General features: G+C 36.1%; 1 protein-coding gene across 9 annotated transcripts in view; it reads right to left on the bottom strand.

The window, feature by feature from the left end:
* The window catches only part of STXBP5L (syntaxin binding protein 5L), a 181,651-nt gene that overhangs the window by 80,013 nt on the left and 78,274 nt on the right, over window positions 1-23,364 (bottom strand). For all 9 annotated transcript variants that reach the window (XM_021549139.4, XM_085572371.1, XM_021549141.4 and 6 more), the window contains exons 5-6: window positions 14,820-14,954; window positions 4,085-4,148 (exon numbers count right to left, since the gene is read on the bottom strand). In XM_021549139.4, coding sequence (XP_021404814.2) covers window positions 4,085-4,148; window positions 14,820-14,954 — 199 coding nt within the window. The remainder of the gene's footprint in view (window positions 1-4,084; window positions 4,149-14,819; window positions 14,955-23,364) is intronic.

The raw sequence follows: 23,364 nt of genomic DNA, 5'->3' as shown, positions 1-23,364 counted from the left end.
GACAGAATTTGGAGAGAAAATCCTGGCAAGATCCTCCTTGTTTAGTGGAGTGTTTCACAATTTGACTTAAATTATTCATCAAATGCTTTTGATGATGGGAGGAAATTTCTTTTTTACAGTCAACTAATTACATTCTGGTACATGACAGCAAGCCCCTTCCTTGTCCTGGTAACACAAAGCTGGAGAAAAAATCCCAAACAAACAACAAGCCTGACAAACAGGCTTGTTGTTTTAGGTATTATTAGATCTCAGAACTCAGACTCAGAGATAGGAAGTTTAGCCCACCAGCTAATTGTAAATAACATTAAACCTTTTCCTATTAAGCCTTCTCTGTTTGCTGGGAAATTGCAGATCGTTGCAGTTAATGTCTTTTCCTTTGTCAGCAAGAAAAATCATGTTTGCAACAGATCTGCCACTTATAAATGTCTGTGCACTCCAGTCTGTCCCTAATGTACACTTATTAATTGATTTGGCAGACACAGTTATATTTCATGAACTTAATCACTTGGTCCCCAAATTGTTCTTCAGTGACACATTAAATGCCTAAATTCTCTTTGATGTTTGTCTTCCAGCCATAGCTTTTTAGATTCATAAAAGAGACTTGTCTCCAAAGCCTGCCTGGATAGTTTGCCTGGAGGCCACTCTGGAAAAGTTCTGAATGGCAGAAGTTGTCTTGAGTTGCATTCACTCTTTTGGTACAAGGAACCCCATCACCAGTCCATGAAATAAACTGGAACATTTAGGAATTCAAAGGATCTTAATGAAAAAGGTGAAGATACTGCCAGTGCATAAACTTCCCTGTCTTTTAAATAGAGCTCTTATGATTGTCCTAGATTTTGAAAGGCCTGACTATGTTTTAGGACTCTAAACTTCTCAGCGTCCATATGAGAAATATTTATTTCAACAAAACAGTCCCAGGTATGTAAACAATCCCAGAGAAGGCTATACCACTACACTCTTGGCAAAGTACTTGTAGAGTAGTACTCTTGTAGAGTACAGGAACATCTGCATTTTGAGTAATGATTATGACTGGTTTGTACCTACTATTTAATTCCTGAAACATATGCAAAGAACACTTCTATCTGCTGCCCATCATGATGTGACATGTGGAGTCTGATTTCTGCCACCAATACATTTTGTTTGTCTTTGGTTAGCTTTGAGCTGTGGAGTTTAGCAAAGTATGTGGAACTATCATCAAACAGCTCTTTTATCTAAGAATAACTCTGCTAAATTAAATAGAAGTCTACCTATGACAGCATCTTGTACTGAAATGGCCAAGAGCAAATGCCAAATAATATGGGAGGAAGAAAAATATTGGTAACACTCTCACATATTCTCTCTGTCTAAATTATTTTCTCATTCAAGTATAGCCACCTCCTCAACTATACATGGCTCTGTTTAACCTCATCTTTAAGAACCTTTTAGGAGAATTCAGCAAATCTCATCAGTTACCCTCACATGGATTTCTTTTGTGTTAACTTTTTCTTCCTTGTGATCAGTACATTTTCAGCACACACAATAGTACTTGGAAAAAGTTTCATAGATTCTACCCATTGCACATTTGAAGAAGTACTTAATTGGCTTGTTTGGAATCTGACCAGACAGTTTTATTTGGTATCGTTTTAGTTTTTGTATTGAAAGACACTGAGCTGTTTCCATCCTCTTAATATCAACTGTGATTTTCAAACTTGGAATCAGTTAGGTCTTTTCCATAGTGAATTTTCCTGTCTCACTGAGTTGCCTCTCATATAGAAAACCCAGTCCCTTCTCTGAATTTCTTTCAGCATTATGTTCATTTTAGACACAGAAGGACAAGTATTATACTCAGTAATCAGCAGGCAGGTCAACAATGCATTTCTTTAATAGCTTTGTTTTGTTCTCTATTCTTCTCTGCATAATGCCTAATTTTGATTTTCTTTATTGTTCACTACTGAGCATTGAGATGACTTGCATTTCCACTGAACTATTAATCATCACTCAAAGCTCTTGATACCAAACAGGAATCATCAGCTCACACCCATTGTTTTATATGTAAAGTCAGAAATATTTTGCCCTACATGTATCACTTGTCATCATTTACACTGAATATACTTAAAAAGACAGTATTTAACGTGCTATTTTACTGCTGAGTTTCTCAGCCTCCTAAAGTCCAACAAACCAGGTGACATCATTGCTTACTCTATTTTCTAGGCTATATATGACCATGTTGAACAGTAAAAGTCTGAGGAGCTGCTTTTTTCCACATTTTTTCCTCACTCTGAATAATGGTTGTTTTATTCTGCATTCTTTAACTAAAGTTTAACAAGACTAAGTTGAAGAATGTAGTTTAATTTATTTCTCCACTGTTGATTTTTTTTTTTAATTTAGAATTGTCTACTGATTTAATGTTTGGATCTTCTCTTACATCTGTGTACCTTCTACTGATATCTACCTGTAAACACTATCAATTCTACATTCTGCAAAACTGTAAGTATTTTGTTAGTACTAATTCATTCTTTACACCACTCTCAATCTAGCAATGATATAAAAAGATGCATTGAGATGGTTTTAATATACCTTACGTTTTCTACTACTTCTCCTCATAAATTTTCAATGTTTGTTTTTCATAGGCATTTGTCTGAATTTGCTGTTGTTCTTTGAATGCTAGTATTTCATCAATGCCCAGATGTCTCCTGTGTGCCCTCTGAGCAACAAACACTTGTATTCCCAAGCCAGTTCTCTTTTAACTCTCTTGCCTGAGCCCTTTTCATCTTCTCCCTTTCTGCTGAAAAATATTTTTAGGTTTCTGTTTGTACACAGTGCATGGCATTCCTATAAAAAGCCTTCACTGACAAGACCTTTTTTTTTTTAATACCCTTTTTTCCTACGCTATGTGCTTTAGGTAGCTCAGCAGCAGCTTCTCTTGTGACCAGCAAACAAGAATGATGCCTCATCAATAAACCTTTATTCTCACCAGATATTTTGCCAGAGATAAATAAACCACATTTCTTGATGGCTTCTTGTTTGAGGCTGCAACACTACACTTCAATATGTTTAATTACTTTATTTGATAGTATTCTAAATTGCTTCACCTATTGTGATTCTTCCAGAAAGGCTTAGAGATGCCATCAAATTTGTTACAGGGTTGGTTCACAAGTGCACTGTTTGTGCATAGCTCACCACGCAATATGGGTAAGTCCAAGGACAAGTGATGCAAATGAAAATCAGATGTAGCCATCAGAGCTTTTCTAGGTACCCATAATTTCAGCATAGTATCCCCTATATCAGTATCAGAGATTTAAACTGCTGCTAGTTTCTAACAACTATTTGCTGTTACGTGAGGCATGCTGTCAAACAGACAGACCACTTGGAAGATGCAGTACTTTATAAATACATACTGAAATGCAATTACTAAAAATGATAAGACCAATGAGAGAGATAAATACCCTTTCCATACAGGCAAAATGCTCAAATATCAGTAGAAACACATTAAAAAAAAAAAAAAAAAGCAAAAAAAAAAAAAAAGCTGTAATAGAACCAGAATTCTGTCAACCATATTTCATCTTTGAAAAGCTGCCATACAAATAAAGCCAACTCTAACTCTGCCTCCTGGTGGTATCAGTAACAACCCTAATGTTCTAACTATATGTTTGGTTTCCACTTGTGGATAATGAACAGAATTTAGAATTGCAAACAGCAGCAAGTTCCAAACATGGGTTATTATCATGATAATCCTTATATAAGAAAAGATTTCCTATCTTATAAAAATTTACTATAATGCCTTCATAAGCATGTGTTTATCCAAGTACTGAAGTCATGATACAGTTTTTAGTCAAACCTTACTTATACAAAGTCAATCTTTTGTAAACAGGAACAATTTAGATGGCTATACATTTCAAAGTACAGTATGTTTTCTGCATCACAAATGTTTACTTATTAAATTTGTACAAAGATCATTTTTTCCTTAAGAACAGTAAAATAAAGTGACTTGCAAACTTAGAAAGAAAGCAGATAATAAAATCAGTGAGTGAGCAAAAGGAAAGAGTAGCAAGGCAAATAAAGGCTATGAAATGCTGCAAAATTTTATACCATTAGTTGTACTCACTTTTCCTTCATCTCTTGGGCTGTCACTTAAATGTACAACTGGGCCAGGGTGAGTCTTGGTGGATCTGCAAGACAAAAAGCAATTAAAATCTGTGACTCTTTTTTGTTGTAAGAAGAGCTTCTAAGGTGCTAACATACCTCCAATGGTTTAAAATTAACTGTAAAAAGCCTGACAGGGTAAGGTAAAGTTAAAGGTATCTTTTAACATTCTCCTCTATTTCCTTTTTACCATTAAAGGCAAAGATTTTCTTTTCTTAATGAATCCTTCCTTCATTTCTTTATTTTTAATCTCACTATTCTTCCTATTAGAGTGATTTCCCCCCTCTCTCATTCTTACAGCTTTTTTACCTTTTCTATTCTCTACTCCATCTCCTTCTGACTCTCTCTCCTTACTTGTTCCATTTGAAGGCCAATTTGCCAAGGATGTACAAAATCTTCACTGGATTCATTTCAGATACGGATAGCATGACTCACCAAGTTCCAATGTCACTAAAGAAAGGGTTTCAGTAACCTCACCTACCCTGCCCTATCAGGAAGTGTTTCAGCATTACTGCAGCAGGGTTTCAGAAATGGAGCAACTTGCCTCTGTCTGATCTGGAAAGCCTTATCTCATCTTCAGACCAACTTACACAGTCACACCCACAATGCATGTTCAGTGGGGCTCCTCAGCCACAACACCCATGCTATGAGTCTCTGTAAACCTAAATAGAAATTAATTACTGTCCTTGACATCGCCTCCCTTTTTGCAACATGTATCAACTGCAGCATATGCAACTTAGTATTGAGTTGTTAATGTCCAGCACCTGACAGAAAATGCAAAACTGATTTGACAGATGGAGATTTTTCATCTATCATCTTTTTTGACCTGACCTTCAGGCCCTGGTAGTCATAAAGAGCAAGAAGACAAGTACCAGTCAACACTGAATGCCTGCACAGAGGAGGACCTTTCTCCCATCTAGGTTCTGAGGTCAGAGTACATGTCCCTTGGAGCTCAGCCGAAGATCTGAACTTGCATGACTAGTCTTGGTTCACCAAAGGTCATGAGGAAAAAAAAAATACAGCAGAGATTGGCAGAGTCCATAAAGTGAAGAATTTCTCTGGAAACCATATGTAAAATGGCCTAGGCTACAAGTTTTAAAACAATCTGCAAGAGAACTACAGAAACAAACCAAAACAAGTTTCTCCAGCCAAACTACTCAAAGCATTTTTCTAAAATAATGGCCTCTTCCTTCGGCTGAATACTGCACTGTAGCAAAACTGGTCTCTGTTCCACAGGTCAGACTCCAAATCAAGACTGAGAATGGTCACAGAAATTCTCAGACAACTCAAACATTAAAACACTGTGGACTGATCCATGGCTTCATAGGCTCCTCCTTCTCAGAACAGTATGCTCCAACACTCTTAAAAGCATGCATACTCTTCTCTGGCCTCTAAACTTTGCTCACATTATGTTTTAAATATTTTAACTATTTTGTCATGCACCAAAGCTGGGTCAAAGCAGTGAGGCAAAGATCTAGTCTGATATTTATTTCTGAGCTGAGGACATGCTGAACATGCAGGATATTATTCTCCTACATGAGGTCCTGACCAGCAGGGATTCCACAAGAGCATTTTGCAGCATATCCCATCACAGAAATGAGATTAGCAGAAAAGCAGAGGACAGTAAGTTTATACAGTGATGTTTTATACAGGCTGTCTTTCAGGGTGCCAGCAGCAAGCACCTGTTTGTCCTGAGACCTGGAACAAAACCATTTCTACAGAGACACAGATAGCAGGCCTGGCTCTCTTTGCTATACAAGCCAACTCACTTAGAGCGGACCCCTCTGGCTGAGCTTCTGTTTCTGAGTAACCTGTACTGAAATAAAAATATCATTTGCACAACACCAGACCTTGGAGCAGGCAGGGTAGGTAGGCAGTGACAGGGAACTGGGGGGCAAGATGAGGTTGTTTGCAAGCAGTGCTCAGATCTACACACATCTTGTACATCTGTCCTAAGGGAGTGCATATGACAGTTTTGGACATTCTAGGCTGTTTCAAGTGTTGTTTCCGACATAGATTCACCTGTCTGGACTGATCAGAATACTTTCATAGAAAGAACTAGGTCTGTTCAGAGTGTAAGCTGCCTATGCAGTGATGGACAAAGGACGAAGGAAAACAAGAGGAAAAAACGAGAAGACACAGAATAAAAATTTTCACTTTTTAGTCAGGTAAGAACCACAGACAGATGATATAAGAGGAAGCAGAGGCAAGCAAACATCAGATATGTTTCCCCAGAAAGCTGGGGACAAACAAAATGGTAGCAGAAGCACATGGAGGCTGACACAGCACAGTGGGTTGGGCAGCTATCCCAGGTCATTGACCCAACCAGGATGCATGGTCGGATGCTTGCCCATTCCAGTCTTGGTACATGACCAGTGATAATGGCAAAATCATGACAAATGGAGGGAGAAAGGAAGAAAGCACACTGTCTTTCCAAGGTAAAGATTGATTCCATTTAGTCAGCTCTTTGTACCTACTAATTTTAAAAGTCAGGAACAGTTTAGATAAATCTGTACAATCAATTTCTTTGAAGGATACATATGACATTGCTTACCAAAGAATGTATCAATTTCTCTTTAGGTAGAAGCAAATTCTTACATGACCTGTCCTCTACTCTTTAGGCTAAGTATACTTTCATAGTAACACAAGCTCATTGTTCCTCTGTAAATGGTATAAAACCCCTGTCCTTTACTACCAGTCTTATTTTTATCTTATATTCTGGCAGGGTGTAGCCTCAAATTTCCATGCTAAACCTCAGCTGAAGGGGAACCCTTCACTAATACAATACATTTTCCAATCTCCTCAATTTCCCTCTTGAATTCATTGTAGTTGGGGGATCCTGGGATTTACTGCACTGTATTAATATTGTAGGGTTTGGGTATTTTTTTTTCTTAGGCACTTTTTGTTTCTTTTACGAATATTGTAATTTAATTATTATGCATCTAGTTACTTCTTTAGTTTTGTTAAATAGCAGCTTTATATACACTATCAGCAGAGTTGATATCAAACACAGCAGTCTGTACACTAAATGTATGAGATTTTATTTTCCCCCATTGTTTTTCCTCTATATTTGATATAGGTATACTCTTAGCATTCATATTACCTTACTTCTTGTTATTTTAATAATTTATTTGTTTTGTATAACACCTGCCTTGCTCTGGCTTCTTCCTTTTTCTTTCACTTCTATTACATATAAGACTGTCAGGTATGCCACTCCATCAAAAGACTCAACAAACCATTCTTTAGTTTTCACACATACATCATTGATCTAGGAAAAATAAGGATTCAGGGGGAAGGAGCTTTAGTTTTTGTCTTTGTTTTTCACCATTCTACTCTATTTTAACTGGCAATAAATTAAATTAATTTTTTCCAAGTCAAGTCTGGTTTCCCCATTGAGAGTAGCTGGTAAGTGATTTTCCCTTTATTCATTAACTTTTCAATCTTATTTTCTTTCCCTGTCCTGTTGAGGATGGGGAGTGAGAGAGCAGTTGGGTGAACGTTTCTCAGCCGGCCAGGATCCAACCTCCACAATTTCCTTGATCGCTTAACAGAGGCCAGCTTTGTTTATACAAAGGTAAAAGTAAGTAGAGAGTCTATTAAGTTTGGCAGTTAAAAATGGCTTCTGTGAGGAAAGCAGGATCCTTTTCAAATAGTTCTATATATCTAATGTTCCATCACAGACAAGATCACACACAGGTGACAACAGATGTTCCTGAAGCTTTTTGGAAGTGTAGAGCCTATACCTGGCAGTCCCAGAAACATTGATTTTTTTTATACACAGCAAGTAAAGTATTTGCGTCAAAAGTGATTCCTCTTTGGACTACATAAGGAGGAATATTCACAAGATGCAGCAAGCATAAAGTCTGGTGTTCAGTTTTGGATGAACATGCACAGTCCCATCTTGTGGGAGATGTTTGTGGGAGGATGAAGTGACACAAAATAATCCTATCAGGTGGAGCAAGGAGGAAAGCATTGCTGTGTGTGAAAGCATTGCAACTTCTTCAATTCTGCAAGAGCTTTTGCTTATTGCTCTGAGCCTGCCCGATGGCGGGATACAGAAGGAGTGACATGATAAATCTTCTCTGGTTTGCTTCTCCTGAAGTAATGTTATCTCCCTTCGGGCACAGGGCTGTGGCAAGGAACACAAACCTTGTCCTTTGTGCCACACTATGACCAGGAACTGTCTGCCAAAGGCAGATCAGTGCCTCACTTCTTGCATCTCCTTGTCTCCTCAAGGAAGGTATGTATAAATAGAAATAACAACAAAATCTTTTGGAGCCCTAGGGTAATGTTGTTTGTAAAAGAAGAGCAAGGCATTAGGCTGTACAGTCAGTTTCTCTTGAGGGTAGACATCATGACTGCACTACATGCAGGATTAAACAAAGCAGTTATTTAGCTAAATATATTATATCAATAACATTATTTTATAGAACCCATGAAACACAATCAGAGCTACAGATACAGTAATTACTGCTTTCATACAGTAAATTATACTGTATGGGGAAATGTCTACACACAAACTCCATTTTACCTCAAGTTGTTTTTGTATACATAAAATGTTCTGTTTCCCCTCATTGCTATTACAGTAAAGTTGTCAAGAAGGTCGGAGAGTTGGACACTCTCATTGTGGAACTGCCTACAAAATAAAAACCCACCATTGAATTATATTAAATACAAAAGCAGAGATCCAACAGATCCTGGAAAGAAGAAAGAGGTGCTGGAAAACCAATCAGATTTGAAGCCATTTTGAATAAAGCACTCTACTGTTGATGACAGATACTTGTGTATAGGCATTCTTTCAAGATGGCTTTGGGGAGCTGCATAAAAACTAACTAGATCCTATTCCCTGATAAAGGGAAAAATAAAGAAGAATCAGCAGGTGAAATAAGGCATAAGTGACATAGTTGAGCAGGGAAGTTTTCATTTCCAAATAGCAGTTAGAATACATGAGAATGACTGAGAAAATAAAAGCTCTGAAAAGACACAAAAAAGATAAAACACAAATCCAAGTCAATACTCAGCAGAAAGAAAAAAAGAAAGTCAAGTCTAAAAACTATCAGCAATGATTTGCAGTAAAAAAATTCTGAAATGAAAGGTAACTTCAACACAGCAAGAAAAAAGTATGAGCTAATGATACAGAACTTTTCAACATTTCATAGTCTTCCTTGACCTTTAAGCACAAAAAAACAGACTGCAGAATTGAAAATTGGAACCAAAGATTCCCATGACAGCTGTGAAGAACTAAAACTAGGCATTTGCTAAAAAGACATTGATACTTTGAGTTGTTTTGCACTTCATCAGAAGTTGCTCCTGACAGCAACAGCAATTAATTTATTCGGTGTATATTCATTTGGGGAAATGAGAGAGTAGTTATGCTGTAAGACATGTCTCTTACTCAGAAGAACTGGACTGGAATTAAGATAGCAGTCACTATAAAACAGTCTTCAAAAGACTTTAAGGGTGGAAGCTTTTATTTGATTATTTTATCATAAAATTAGAAAGCTCAAAAAGAAGTCTTCAGCAATGTTACAACCTGGACCCAGCAAAATGTGGAAAATACATAGATGATGTATTCCTTAATCATGCTGGAATGTTTTATGCACTCTGAGAAAGCAAGTGACTTAAATACTGTCACAAGGACTTCAAATACCAAGACAATCTTTAATGCAGGTAAAAGTACACTATGACAAAATAGAATAAAATCAAAACCATTTTCCCTTTGAAAGGAAAAATAGCCTGCATAATTGGAGAAGTATTGTAATGATTTCTGAGAAGGATAAAAATCTGATGTTAGAAAGTGAGAGAAGCAGTTAGGAGAGGGGAAAAAGAAAGAAAAACATGCATATTTATTATCATGAAGTTGACTGAATGTGGCAGTGCTGGAAAAAACATGTGCATAGACAAATACTTCTTCAGTGTCAGGAGTCAGACATCATCCACAGTTCTGCCTTCCATAAAGGTGCAATGCTGCAGGGAATTTTAAGACCTTCTTTTCATTCTTTTCATTGGTAGAGCCATAGAGAAATTTAAGAGAATGAGTAAGTTAGACACACTATTTATACGATGTCGATCAAAGCTGGGAGTTGGAGTAAGCAAGAATCAGTTCAACCTCAAGATGCAGCTCTGACTCTTTGGCGTATTTTCTGAAATGCCCAGAAAAAGAAAACCTTTTAAAATTGTGCTTTCTTTATACTAATAACTATCTCCATTTGGGTCTGCACACAGAGAGGGTAGCAGATTCTTCTAGACTGTTACTTCTCCCTCGTACTGCTTTCCCTCACTACTGTGGATCTACTGATTCTGAATTTCCATTTTAGGAAATGGGGATGGGCAAACAAAGGGCTAAGAAAGGAGATACCAAGTTATGGCTCTGTCATAATTGAGTTCCAGTCTGCCCAGTTCTTTGATCCTTGAAATCCCACAAATTTTGGCAAGTTTCAGTGATTCATTCATTAGCTAGTAGGCTGTTAAAACACTGGAACCTTACTGGGGGCTTACAATGCAGATTTTTCATTTTTGGAGTTCAAAGGACACATATAAAGACCTTCTTTTCCTTTCCAACACTAGATGACCTTCCCAAATGTATGATCATGCTGTGAAAATTGATCTCATTGTAGTTGGAGTAAATGGAGACATGCTGGGCTGATTGACTCTTTTTTTCTTCCAAAGCTGTTTCCGAACATTTGGAAGGAAAAGAGATAAACTGTTTGCTTATTAGAGAGTAGAAAACCAAACAGTATCATGAGCCTCAAACCCCTCTGGCAAAGGACTATTTCTGCTACATGACAGAGAAATGACAAGTGAAAAAGTTTGGATTTATTAATTCTTAGCTGAGAAGATTGCTTTGATGTGGCCTGAAGTATTGATGATGCATGAGATGATAGAAATGGCTGAGACAAGAATTGGTACCCATATGTGTGTGTTTTTTCTCAGTTCTGTTCAAGGACAGGTCCACTGAGACACAGACAGTGTACATAATTTAAGAAGGAAATTTTTCCTGTAACTTCCAGAATTGGTTATGACTTAGTTCTGAAAATAATCAAAAAAAGAAAAGAAAGAAAAAAGAAAAAAAAAATCTGTTTCCTTTGCATTATTAGCTGTTCAGGCCTTAATTTCTATCTAACGCTAGATTCTGTTTAAGCTCACTGAATGTTCTCTCCTAAGAGAAGACAATAGTCTTATTATAGTCACTTATGATAGAATCTTAGATAATAGTCACTTATGATAGACTGTATTGCAATCATCTTTTTCACATGTATCTCCACTAGATGCGTCTGAACAGGGCATAAAACCACAAACACTCAAACAAAATAGTGCTCTACAGATCTTTTAGATACAAAAATAGACAAGAAAATAATGAAAAAAACCCTCTGCACCAAATGCCAACTTTGTAAGTAAAAGTATCTGTGCAGGACAAGGTGATCAAATTTCTTGCATCATATGCAAAGTCTAAAAATGTTGCATCTAAACCTGTTTCCCCTTCAAGTCTTCAAACTATCTAGCCTTTTCACCCCAGTCTTTCAGGGCAACAGAATCACTGTTACAAAAAAACTATTGCAGACATTCGATAGGCCTCACTGACTCAAAATATTTGATTGCTTCTGAGGGTGAGTGTTACATGGAGTTTTCATTAAAAGTAGATATAAATCAGTGAAAAGTAAGAGGGGGCAATTAAAAGAAAGAGAAGTTATGTTGGTAGACTTTCAGTTTTAGAAACTGGATGAGAATCGCATGAAGAGGGATTAACTCCTTCAGGCTTGTTAGAGCAGATGATACACAAGCTTGACACACTTAAAATTTTATTTATTTTATTTAATCCCTTCATCTAAGCTGAGGAGTTGAATAGAGCAGCAGAGCAAGGGCTTTTACTGGTCTTTTTTTGCCAATAAATTGAAAGACATATGATTGCGTAAAAGGTAATCCCTTTCCTTACAAGCTTTATAGAGAATAGTAACATCTTCAAGCTAACCTCTCATTCTGAAATGTTATAATTAACTCAGAATTTAACATAATGTTATGAGCACCATTGCCCCTTACATAAGGTTGAAGATTTTCCTGAATTTTGCATATATATATTTTCCTATTTTCTGTCGTCTTTGAAAGCACCTAACATCAACAGACCCTGTGAACTTATACATCCCAGAACAATCTGATTTTACTGTAAGCAGGAAGTTGGTCTTGAAAATTCCAGAGAAGCATTACAACATGAATTATTTTATGATTCTATAATATTAAAATGTGAAAAATATGAAAAAATGATGAGAAAATAATGTGGAGATTAAAAATATAATCAAATCAGAACATATCCATGGCCTGAAATAAAACTGTTCTCTCAAACATTTTTCTCAGTACTATTCTAAAGGAAAAGTCTATAATCATAACCTCACCCGCATGAAGTACATTTAAATGTAATAACATTTCCTTTAAAAGCTAATCTACATTCAATTTTACATGCAGGAAAGCAACAGTACTGGAAGAGACATCAGTTTATTACCAAAGAGTGTTCCAATTACTTTACTGAGTCACCCAGTTTCAACTTCAGAGGGCCTATAGCATTTATACAAGTGGCTGCTGTGGCAAACATCATGATTATTCCCACCAGCCTCTTCCTCTAATACAGAGAAACTAATCTGGAGACACATAGGATCCCCTGTCCACCTGCAAAACATTTACAAGGACAACTTCTCCACTCCATATCAAGAACCACATTATAAGGTTGGATGGAAAGGATGGAGCTGTAGAGAAGCACATTGCTTACATGGATCAATTTATCCTTGTAAGACTGGTAGAACTAGAAGCAGTAATAAATGAATACCTGAGATCACCTCAACAAAACAGTACATGGAAAACTTGCTGTTTAGAGGAACAACCTATTTTGGTAACCGTGCAGCACCTCCAAGTACTTGAGGTGACACAGTCTATTGTGTTGTCATTACCTTTAACAACTTATGGAAAGAGAAAATTTGGAAAATCTAGATATTTTACTGCATAGAAAATACAAAGAAGATAGTTAGGAAGGGCTGCTTGCTTCATTGAAGGTTCTAGAGAGGGAGCATATTGCACAGCATCTAGCCTATGTCAACAAATCAATTGTGATCAATTTCTTGTTAGAAAGCAGCCCATATTTTCCATATAGAAAGAGGGGCATCATTGTACTCTACTTTAATGAAAAATGTTTGTTGTGGCCACTAAAATAATTTAAAAACATTTATCCAGAAGAATTTTGAAACAATTATAAAGTGAAACTTGGTGGAAGGCTTCCAGTCCATAAAAACCTTTGGATCTATTTCCCTACAGAATAGAAACATCCTAATTTCTGGAGGAAACAAAATTACAAGTGCACAAAAAATGAAAACATATGGTTCCCAAAAACTTAAAGATGATATCTACTCAATGTAGTAAATATGGACATTCTAAAATACAGGATTCAAAAAGCCCTCCAATATGTCAATATCACCAAAACAAAGTGAGAAACAGAAAACAATTAGTATACTTTCCATCTGAATAACTCATCAAAATGATCATACTCTGGTGGAAAACATGTTTTCCAGCATTAATTTTTTGCAGCCAAAACTATTAAACAGAGCCAAGCAGTCCCAGAGGAGCAGAACAATCAAACATTCCAAAATTGAGAACTGGACAAAAGATATACCAGCAGACTGAATCCTGATTACTATTTGAATCCTTGGGTTTATATCTTTTGAAGGCAAATCTAGATTTTTACAAATGTGCCTATGAAGTTTGGTGAGGGCTGAGAGAGAGAAAGAAAATGAGGCATCAATTCAACCTGGGGGACAGAGTGATTACTATAATAATAATAATAATAGAGGGAAAAGAAAGGATTGAATTTTTGAGAACTGGAGTTACACTGCAGGCCTGGAACCCTGTTCTTAGCTATTGTTCTTTTGTTTCACTGAGATCAGTGTATGTCAGTTTACTACCAGAGGTAACTGGTCACTCACAACATTAAGCAAACATCTCAGAAACTGCAAGAAGTACTTTGTGCTTTCCCACAGAAGTTCCTTTTTCTGGAACTTCATAGAAGAACCAGCAGAGAAAGAGTTTTTCATTTCTGTCAAGGCTTTTACTTACAGGAAGCATAGATGTAGCCCAGATTTTTGTATGTCTCTTTCCATTTCATACCCACAACAGAGGCACCTTCCTTAGCTTTTAATAGGCACTCATTATCTTTCCCATCACTTCCTCATGTTTTGATCTATTTGAAATAACCTTCAAATTCTCACTGTGTTGAGCGGGAGGCTTGGTCTAGAGACCTCCTCCTGTCCCTTCTCATCTAAATGATCCCACAGTTCAATGAAGAAAAGTTCCCTATAGAATCTTAGGGCAAATACCCTCCATTATTCTCTTCACAGGATGGAGACACAGTGATCAAACTTTCCTCATAAAAATAGCAAAATCTGAATTTTAGTGATTAAAGGCTTTCTGTATTTCATGGAACTTCATAGTTAAACAGTACAACTTTTTTTTCTTTTATATGAAATGTAATTACATGGTCTCCAATATGAATCTAATTCCTAATGTCCTGTAAAAAACAGTTAATACTGCAAATGCATTCACTGAAATTAAAGGCTTCAAAAGATCTGGTAATGTTTGAACAACCAAATAATTCTTAAAAAGTAAATTTAAGACAGCTATAAAAATGCCACACATACAAATGAAAAAAAATCTGCACTTACAGTTCTATTGCCTTGTTCCACATGATAACATATCCAGAAAGAATGAAGGACTCAATATTTACAATGTGTGTATTTCCTCTCTCTGTTCCAACATAAAGCCATTTACTCTGGAAAGGTAGATGGCAGTAAGTAATCCTGGAAAAGAAAAAAAAAAAACAACAACAAAAAAACCAAAATAAAATTGACTGAATACCATATTAACAATATTTTTAACACTTTTGCAGGTGAAAGAATTATTCTTTCCATTTTATAATTTGAGAAAAGCCTGCCCAGAAGGCATTCTGAAGAATGTGCAGGAAAATAATAAAAGAGAACATGAAACAAAACAGGGCCATCCTGCCTGCTGATATTGAGGGCAGGACAAAAGAGAAGCATCACCTGAGCACTGAACTAAGGCTGTCCATCTCCATGAGTATGTAAATAGTATTTTGATATTATTCAAGACTCTCAAGGAAGGCTTTCTTATATCCTTTCTCAGAATAAGCAGATTATCCAGTCAAAAAGAGTTTTGTGGACATCAGTGGGATTCATGTTTTGTACAACACAAATACAATACCATAATTCACACAAGAAAACATTCATTTATTTGCCATCCAGAAGAGCAGGGCCTTAGATAAGAGCATTTATCAAAACTGAACTACCACAGACACACCGAACCCTACACTCATTACAAGGTGATGAAAAAGTGTTACATCAGCTTGGAAAGATGTCATGACAATTTCTCATAATAATACATAAAAGTTATCACAGATGACAAATGATTAGGTTCAGGCCATTTTATATTATATAGATATTACATAAACTAAAACAAAACTAAATCTGAGTAATTATGAGATGAGAAAACATTTGCTACTAAAATGTAAGTGAATGCATGCTACCTACAGAGACTGAAGCTTAATCTAAGCTCATGGTACAGACTTTTAAATTTTGACAAAAATAACCAGGTATTTTGCTTGGTATGTCGTATGTTATTATATTTATCACTCAGTTTCACGAACAGGCTATTTCTGGCTTTTATATACAAACTTTATTTTTTTTTCCTTAGCACCTTCTACCACCACAAAAGTACATGCAGTATTTAAAACCATGCAAATTAAAAAAATTAATTCTTATGGTACAGCAATTTTTCTGAATTTATTATAAAGGAGTGAGAATGGTGTTGGCAATCTTCCAGTAATTTGGCTCTCAGTCAAGTCCTCTGAGTACAGCATTTGCCAATCTTTAAGGAATTGTTCAACAATGATACAAATTAAATATACTTTATGTAATGGTTCCCTGTAAAGTGCTCTCAACAAACAAAAAGGTTCCAAATAGATTATACTCAGTATTTGCATAGTTCTGTAGTTTTCCAAGTATCTAATAAACTATCAGTACATTTAATGCTAGATTCATTAAAGTGAGGAAAATTACTTTTTTTTTTATACTTGTGCATCATACTGGATTGAATACAGTTGAAATATGGAGTCTTCACATTTGTAATTTATGGAGAAAATGACTGTGTTATCATGGATCCTGGAAAAAGGCTTACCCTTCACAGAAATCTTGTTTTGTTGATTAATGTGAGACCTAAATATGAGATAGCCTTTGCTCTGTCCAGCTGTACAGAGCTAAATTTTACCATCAGTTGTCTAATTTTGGCAATAATTCTGGAGCCTTTAGTGGAAAGAGCACCAGCTCTTTCAAGATAATTGTTTTGAGAATGGGAGCTATATTTTAGAAGACATAACTGAAAATGCCTTCAAGCAGCAACATAATACTGATATTGTGGGTGCAGTCAGACCAACAAAGATCCAACAGAAACAACTTCAGAAGGTATATGCCACCTACATAACCCTTGATGGAGTTCAAGCTATGAGCTTTATTCTTCTGCTCATAACAAGTGCAAGGAACCATTTTCCCTTTTGGCTTTATAGTTTGAAATGGAAAGTTGTTTTTCACATCTTTCCCAATTCTTTTTCTTTAAACTAAACAACTCTCTTTCTTTTGCTTTCTCTTCTAGTCCACCATTTCCTTCACTTCTGAGTAAATTCACATTTAGTCCATTATTTTTGCTTGTTGGTGTTTCATTTCTTGCATCCCTGTTTCTCTACTCTTCTTTCTTGCACTGCAAAGCATATGGGTGTTTTGTTAGGTCCCAGCCCATAAAAAACTTCCCTAACTAATATTTAGCTTAATCACTTCCCTAGCTTAATCACTCATGTTGAAGATCACCCAACACTTGTTTGCTGTAAACTGTAAAATTACAGGAAGATGAGATAATTTTGACTTGAAAGTGTTGAAAATAATAGCTGACTAGTCACTGACAAAAAAAATCCTAAGTCCTAAAGTGAGCCCTACTTGAGCTGAATGCTGCTACTCCAAATTCTTGCAGTAGTGCCATAAGACTAAGCAGCTTCAAGTCCACCTAGGACAATGCTATTTTTCAGTCCTCTGTTAAATTCAAGCACAAGCCACTACAGGGTACTGCAGAAAACTTGATCTCCTATGTGCAAGAATTAATTCAACGTCGTGATTATGAATAAAGTTTCGACATCACCTCACACACTGTTTGAGGCTGCTTTGGGCTGCTTTTCATCCTTTTTGAGATTTGCTTCCACGTCATAATCTCTAGGACACACTGCCACAACAACCAACAGACAAAGTGGGTGTCTGTATTCCCAGATATTGCATGTACTCCATTGTCTGCCTTAGGTTTAAAATGTCAAGACCTTAATGCTTTAAGAACAAGGTCCTACAGCAAGAGAAAAATCAGACCAAGGTAGTAACCACTAATAAGTAGTTAGGCCAAAAGTTACTAGACTTAATATCTTGCTGGCCTATCTGAAATCCCAGGCACCAGTTAATACTAAGCTTGCATGCACAATGTGAAGGACCAACAGAAATTAGGTATTGCTAAAGGATAAACAAAAGCACCACAGCCGGGCCTGTTTTCTTAAACCCAAATACTTCCTCTTAAGTAATTTCATTTTGTTCTGCCAAATTTATTGGACAGCCAGGTAAGAAAGTACCTCGCATTTTCTTTCTTTCACAATGAAAATTACCCTATGTGTCTTTATTGTTTACCCAAACTGTTATTAAAAATTATGAAATGCCAAATTATGAAATGTATAAATGTCATTACGAAACCTTTTACAATATGTGAGCTTACAAGAAAATGGTACTCCCTTAAAGACAATCCAGGTATGTAACAAACCTATTAGAGCACAGGGATTACTAGGCATTTTAATACAATACATTTCTAGGCTTCACCAAACAAAGCCATATGATTTTCATATTCTCTTAAAACTCTGCACTTCTCTGAAGTAATTTTATTTTGCATTATGTAAATTAAATTCAAACTGCTTTATATATTACAGGCTTTTCACTTCTACAGAAAATATTAACTTGACTTTGAGGCTTGGAAGCTTTGAAGCAAGACTCAGGTTTTTAATGAACATCTTCCATCTCAGTAAGTACTGAAATTACATAATGACTTCTTAAAGAGAAAACAATGAAGTCTCATATTGTAGTTTTCATTGGGGATGAAAGGTATTCTATTATATGACTCTATTAGTCATATATCCCACAAGCAAATTAAGATGTCTTTTCATGCCATTATGAAAACGAGTCAATAAGCCAGAAAGAAAGAAAGGCTATTTTTCTTCTTAAGAAGTTAGGGGTTGTACTGAATTATGTCAGTATGAAGTGCTTCTGACAAAGTTTAATCAGATTGTCAATCTGATTGAGATAACATGCAACAAAATTAAATGGAAACTTGAGGATTTTCTCAATGTTGATCAATTAACAGAAAGTCAGCCAGAAATGTGGACATTGTACATTCTTAGCAGCAAACCACAACATTAATCTTATTGATCATTATAAGAAATAGCAAAACATTGATGAATTGATACCAAAAAGGTGCTCCTATTCTTCCAAAACAGTCTGAAACATTGCATCATTTTTTCTAAATGACAAAACAGGATATAGAATATCCTATAGGATATAGATATTTTTTAAAAATCAAGATGTATTAATTGAAACACTTAAAGCAGAATTTGGCAAGGAAAACTACTTTGCGAAGGTCCTAAAAACATACCTTATGTAAGTAATTGAATATATTATTTACATAAATTATGTAAGTAATAAAAGAGATAAAATGGAATAGCTGAAAGAGGCATTGTCTCTCTTCAAAACATTGAACTTTATTTTAGAAAGGAATATACTCTGACTAGAAAATCTTGAAAAGGTATATTTTTCAGAAAATCTCAGCACTCTAGAGTCTTACAACCATGGCCAAAAACTCACTGCATATTAGTAGAATACTACAATGTTAAAATAATTTAAAATGCTTTAACTTCTAAAGTATTACTAAAAACTCTCAGATTACTTAAAATCATCTTTATTATGTTGATTGTATTCCTCTAAGAAAAAGAAAAGATAATTTTGAGACCATTTCTTTCTGTCTCTGCTTTGTTATTTTTTGTTTTTCTATTTTTATCATGAAAAGTTTCCTGGAACACTATTGTTGGTGGTGAGCAGGGAGACCTGGTGAAGGATGGAGAGAAAATTGCATTTTTGTCAAAATGAGAAACAGTTATTCCAATTTAATTATTTAGTCGTGCATTCACAGACATCAAAACTGTAGTTAAATTTATACTATGACTTTTCCCTTTATACAGATAATCTTAAATATGAACAAGCATAGAAAGTGTGTATTCCTTATGCCCAGCACTGACTGTCAGAGTTGTTTCTATAAATTCCTACAGAAAAAAAACAAAAAAAACATTAGCTTGAACTCCCTTTCAGAATCCTACCAAAAGAAACTACAGAGTCCAAGTTCTCAGGAAATATGAAAATCTCACAAATTTACACGAAAAGAGGGAGATAAAACATGAAGGAGCATTAACTTGGGAACATGAGTTGCTGGCAGGAAGCAAGCCCAGTAGCTGCAGGACACACCAGCCATGGTGCTGGCCCAGCCTTCTGCTCTCAGTGACTCCTAAGGGACTGCCACTGTCTTGCACCCAATTTACAGTGAATTGCCCCAGCGTGGACAAATTCAGCTGCTGAGAAAGCTGATCACCTTCTTAAGATGGTTATAGCTATCAGAAGTCTATTTTCTTACTGCAGCGATTATGGCTTTTTTCCTGACTCCAGGGATTTTCTCCAGCATTCTCTGGTGCTTTCAGTACTTTCAACTAATTTATGCTATTTCCTTCTGCTGGTCATTCCCAAGAGCTGTTCTCTTGGCACTGCCACCTGATAGACTGGGCAGCATCCCTGGTACTCTCCAGTGAGTGTCTGATGTTATGTCAGGTCCTCTTTCAAGGCAGCTCTTGGAAAGGATTCCTCTAGAGAGGGCTCTATGGCCAGTGTATCCTTCAATGGATATTCACAACAGGGGAAAACCACTGCATAAGCCCTTCCCTTCCTTCTTGACTTCTGCAGGATTTCTTCACTCCCAACAAAAAAACTACACCTGCTGAGAGGGCTTCATGACTTTGTATCAGTCCTATTCTCCCTCCATCAGCAAGCAGAAATTACTTCCAGACAATTTTTCTTCACTCATACTTCCTTAATCTTCTGGTAAATTGAACAAAAGTAATAAAAACCAAAATACACCAGACTCAGCTAGTGCCCACTCCTTCTCCAGTGGTTGAAAGTGGATTTAGGTAGCTTCTGGCTAGCCAGTACTCTGATAAAGTGTAATGTTACTTTTCCATCAGTTTAGTAGAGGATATTCAAGCTGAGGTTATTGCTTTAGGTCACAATATGGACACAGGAAGATCTGGACAGATATTCAGGCAAAGTAGCTGACCTGAAGTGCCTAAACAGAAGCACAGGTTAAAGCTACTGACAATAAAAGAAAAGAGTTGTTTCCAGCAGATCTAGCAAAAGATGAAAATTATGAGCTATTTTGCCTCTGGAGGTCTTTAATCTTCTTCCTGCTCTATATATAACTCATCAGCACTGTAAGACATGTAACAAACATGCACAGTAGCAGCAATTCATGCAGTCTGCCATCCACATGATGTGATGTGTTTTCAGCAGATGGTTGTGCAGTTCCCCAGATAGATGTGAACTGGGTCCGTGAATAGTAATAACAACATTTCCTCTGCTACAGGGGGTGTTGTTATATACTAGGAAGCCCTAGGAAGGCAGAAACACAAGATGAATTCCATTATTATGAGTTCCAATGTTTAACTTCAACTCTCATTTTAACTTACTTGAAGAGTATGCAAAGTCTGTAGGGCCGATGTAAGAGCACTGGAGATACTTTAAATAGCTAACTGGCTGACTTTTTAAAGAAAGACAGTAAAATTAATTGCTTTACATGAGGCAATCTCATACACGTTCCTTACAAAGAAACGTGAATGAAAAATGGAGTCAAGGCAGTGGCAACAGTTACTTTCTAGACTTCTGCTTCCCAATGTTCTTTTCAAGTTTGGTATCTCAGACTATTCATCTTACCCAGTCAGTCCAGAGAGCAGTTTTATTTGTCTTTGTTTTATACTGGCTTAGATACAAGTATTCATCACAGTCACTGCTGCTTGTACAACAGCAACAATTTTATTTGTGGATTGGAATGTAAGAAATGAACCTCTGAGATTCTTCTGTTTAATACTGATTTAATCTGATTTCTTCAAATTAACTCCCACTTGAGCTAGAATAAATTACTATAAGATACCTCTTGATTTAAAGAATTTCAATGACAGGAGATTCTCTGCAAATGCTGAGGTAAACAAATCAGGATTCTACCTTTAATCTATAATTTCAATACAAATTATCCTAAGCAAAGTATACTTCTAGCTATTTGTGAACATCCTACATATAATTAAGACATCCTCCTCTCTCCCACCCACACTTCAATTTCTGCAAATTCTATGCAGAAGTAATGTTAAGAAAACATTTTCAATTTAGAGTTTCATTTAAGGTCAATGGGCTTAAATAGTGCTGAGATATCTAACAAAATTATTTATTTTGACAAGGCAAAAAAGCTTACACAGCTATTTTCTATCAAATTATTTAGGTATATCATTGGAGTGGTGGTCCACTGCTGCTTTCAAAGTGTTTAAGATACAAACATTTTTCATGGTTTTCCCTACCTGAAATTATATACATAAGAAGCTTACAAGAATAAGAAACAGGAATACAAGAAGTAAAAAAAAAACCCAAAAAACCCAACCCCGCCCCCCCCAAAAAAACCACCTCAAGAAACAAATTAAAAAAAACCTTAAAATTTTGAGAAATGCAGCTGGAAAATGATTTCTTTCTCAAGATATTTTGGTTTTGTCCCTTTTTTTTCATTGGATCAATTGGTACATTCTGTTTGTTAAATTGGGACCGATCATTAATCCTTTGAAGAGCTAAAAACGAAAATACAAAGTTCAAGGTAAAGCACTATTCATAGTATAGTCTGTTTCTTGCTTCCCTTCTTTTCTGTTAAAAAAAAAAAGATAATAAAATTGGGCTGTTCCTCTGTTTATTAAAAAGACAGAAATTCCTGTGTAAACCTTCTGGACAGGGGAAATAACCCTAAAAGCCTGAAGTTAGGCCCATTCTTGACTTGTGAGCTTAGTATTTCAAATGACTTTGCAATAACAACTGTAGTTAATAGCTTACAACATTAAAAATACTTGTTTTTAAGAAATGCTTATGTCAACTGCAAAAAACATCAGTGTAGCAACTACATGAACATTTGTAATGGGTGTCAACATAAATTATTTACAAGCAGTTAAAAGAACCTAGAACAAATCAGAAAAAGCATGTTCAGAAATATTTTAGATGCTTTCCATTTGATTAAATTAGTACACCCAGAGATCTCCCTTGAATGAAGATTTAATTTATGTATTTAGATAAAATCTTATTAGGTTATTATGAACTCTTTACAAGGACAGCAAAAGAATACAGCATGCCACGGGACCTTTGGTTTTTCCCAGTTTTATGTCTTTCTTTTCTTTCTTTTATTTACAACTCCACAGAAGATCGCCCTGGCCTGTCCAGCATGCCATAGCACATATACAAAGACAGCTGCACTACAACTTTCTATAAGATACAGACACTGAAATTCCTACCCTCAATAACTCCAAGGCTATCTCAGTAACACTGCAGCAAATTATGGGCATTACTGGAGCCCAAGAACAATTCAGAAGTCACTCTTGAAATCCCAGTATGCAAGAGGATGTACAACTTTTGTAGCCTGAGCTATGGATAATTTGTTTCATTTTCAGAATGACAGGAAATTACCTTCCTTCCTCTGGGGCAAATGCACAGCAACAAGACTTGCTTTTGTGTTAACTCCCTTTTATGGTTTTGACTGCAAATTCATTGGAGTATCTCAACTGTAGGAGAAGGATCACTGACAGTGACACTTTCTCCCTGCCTGGATCTTTAATGTTACACAACAGTAATTCCATGGATCAAACACATTACACAGGTGTAACATGAACATTTGGTCCCAAGAGAAAGAGATAAGGAAATTACATGGAAATGCGCTTCCTTAAATAGAAAAAGATGCTGGAAGAAACCGGTATACTTTTCATTGACTTCTAATTTGTTTCTGATG

This window comes from Lonchura striata, chromosome 1 (genome assembly GCF_050655825.1).
Source record: "Lonchura striata isolate lonStrDom1 chromosome 1, ASM5065582v1, whole genome shotgun sequence".
Lineage (NCBI taxonomy): Eukaryota > Metazoa > Chordata > Aves > Passeriformes > Estrildidae > Lonchura > Lonchura striata.
The sequence above is the reverse complement of the archived record's forward strand: the minus strand, read 5'-3'. Positions and strand labels throughout refer to the sequence as shown.